At 68.9% G+C, this 803-nt stretch overlaps 1 protein-coding gene across 1 annotated transcript in view; it reads right to left on the bottom strand.

Annotated features, from left to right (window-relative positions):
• Positions 1-321, bottom strand: part of Rab1a (RAB1A, member RAS oncogene family) — a 27785-nt gene extending 27464 nt beyond the window's left edge. The window contains 1 exon segment of the mRNA XM_005385692.2: positions 38-321. Within this exon segment, the coding sequence (XP_005385749.2) occupies positions 38-60 (23 nt within the window). The 5' untranslated portion in view covers positions 61-321.
• Between the last annotated feature and the right edge of the window lie 482 nt (positions 322-803).

Genomic DNA, 803 nt, shown 5'->3' with positions numbered 1-803 from the left:
CCCACGGACCCTGCGCCCGGCGCCCTCCTGCACTCACTATTCGGGATTCATGCTGGACATGTCACTGCAGCTGCCGCCGCCGCCACCGCCGCCCTTGCTGCCGCAGCCGCCTCCCCGACTCTCCGCGCCACGGGCAGTCGAAGGAAAGGAACGAGATAGGCTGTTCCAGGAGAGCAGACGTCTTTCCCCACTCCGTCCCCTTAGAACACAATCGGCAGCCGCCGCCACTCAGCTATCGCTTCCACCCAAGATGGCCGCCGGCGAACCAGGAAATAGGGAAGCCCTAGACCGAGGTCTTTTCTACAGCTCAGAGGGCGGCTACGCCGCGGGGCACGCCGGGAAGGAGAGTCACGAGCGCCGACGTGTCCGCTGAAGACTCACGGGGCGATGCGCCGCCCGGCACTCAGCTTCCCGCCAAGCCCCGCGCCCGCGGCGCACGCGCACTTGCAGGTTTGTCGCCCGCCCCATGCCCCACTCCCTCATCACCAGCCTCCGCCCCCCTCTCAGCTCCCTCCCCTCTGACTCGCTGGCGAGGACTTCGTTCGGACTCCCCCTAGCGGATTGGCTAAGGCCGAGCTGCCTTGATGATGTCATCAGTGAGACGTGGCAGCCCGGCTAGTCAGCACCCCCCCGGGGGAGGGGGTGGGGAGGGGCGGAGGGCGGTGCCGGCTGCGACTTGGGGTGGGGGTGGGGGGAGAACCCGGGACGGAGGGGAGAAGAGGGAGAGGCCGGGCCGGGGGCACCGCAGTCCTGGGTGGGAAAGGAAAGGGTGCGGGCCCTCTCCTGGCTGGTCCTCCTCCCAT

The sequence above is a fragment of the Chinchilla lanigera genome, unplaced genomic scaffold, assembly GCF_000276665.1.
Source record: "Chinchilla lanigera isolate Chin_1 unplaced genomic scaffold, ChiLan1.0 scaffold00023, whole genome shotgun sequence".
NCBI classification, from domain to species: Eukaryota; Metazoa; Chordata; class Mammalia; order Rodentia; family Chinchillidae; genus Chinchilla; species Chinchilla lanigera.
The sequence above is the reverse complement of the archived record's forward strand: the minus strand, read 5'-3'. Positions and strand labels throughout refer to the sequence as shown.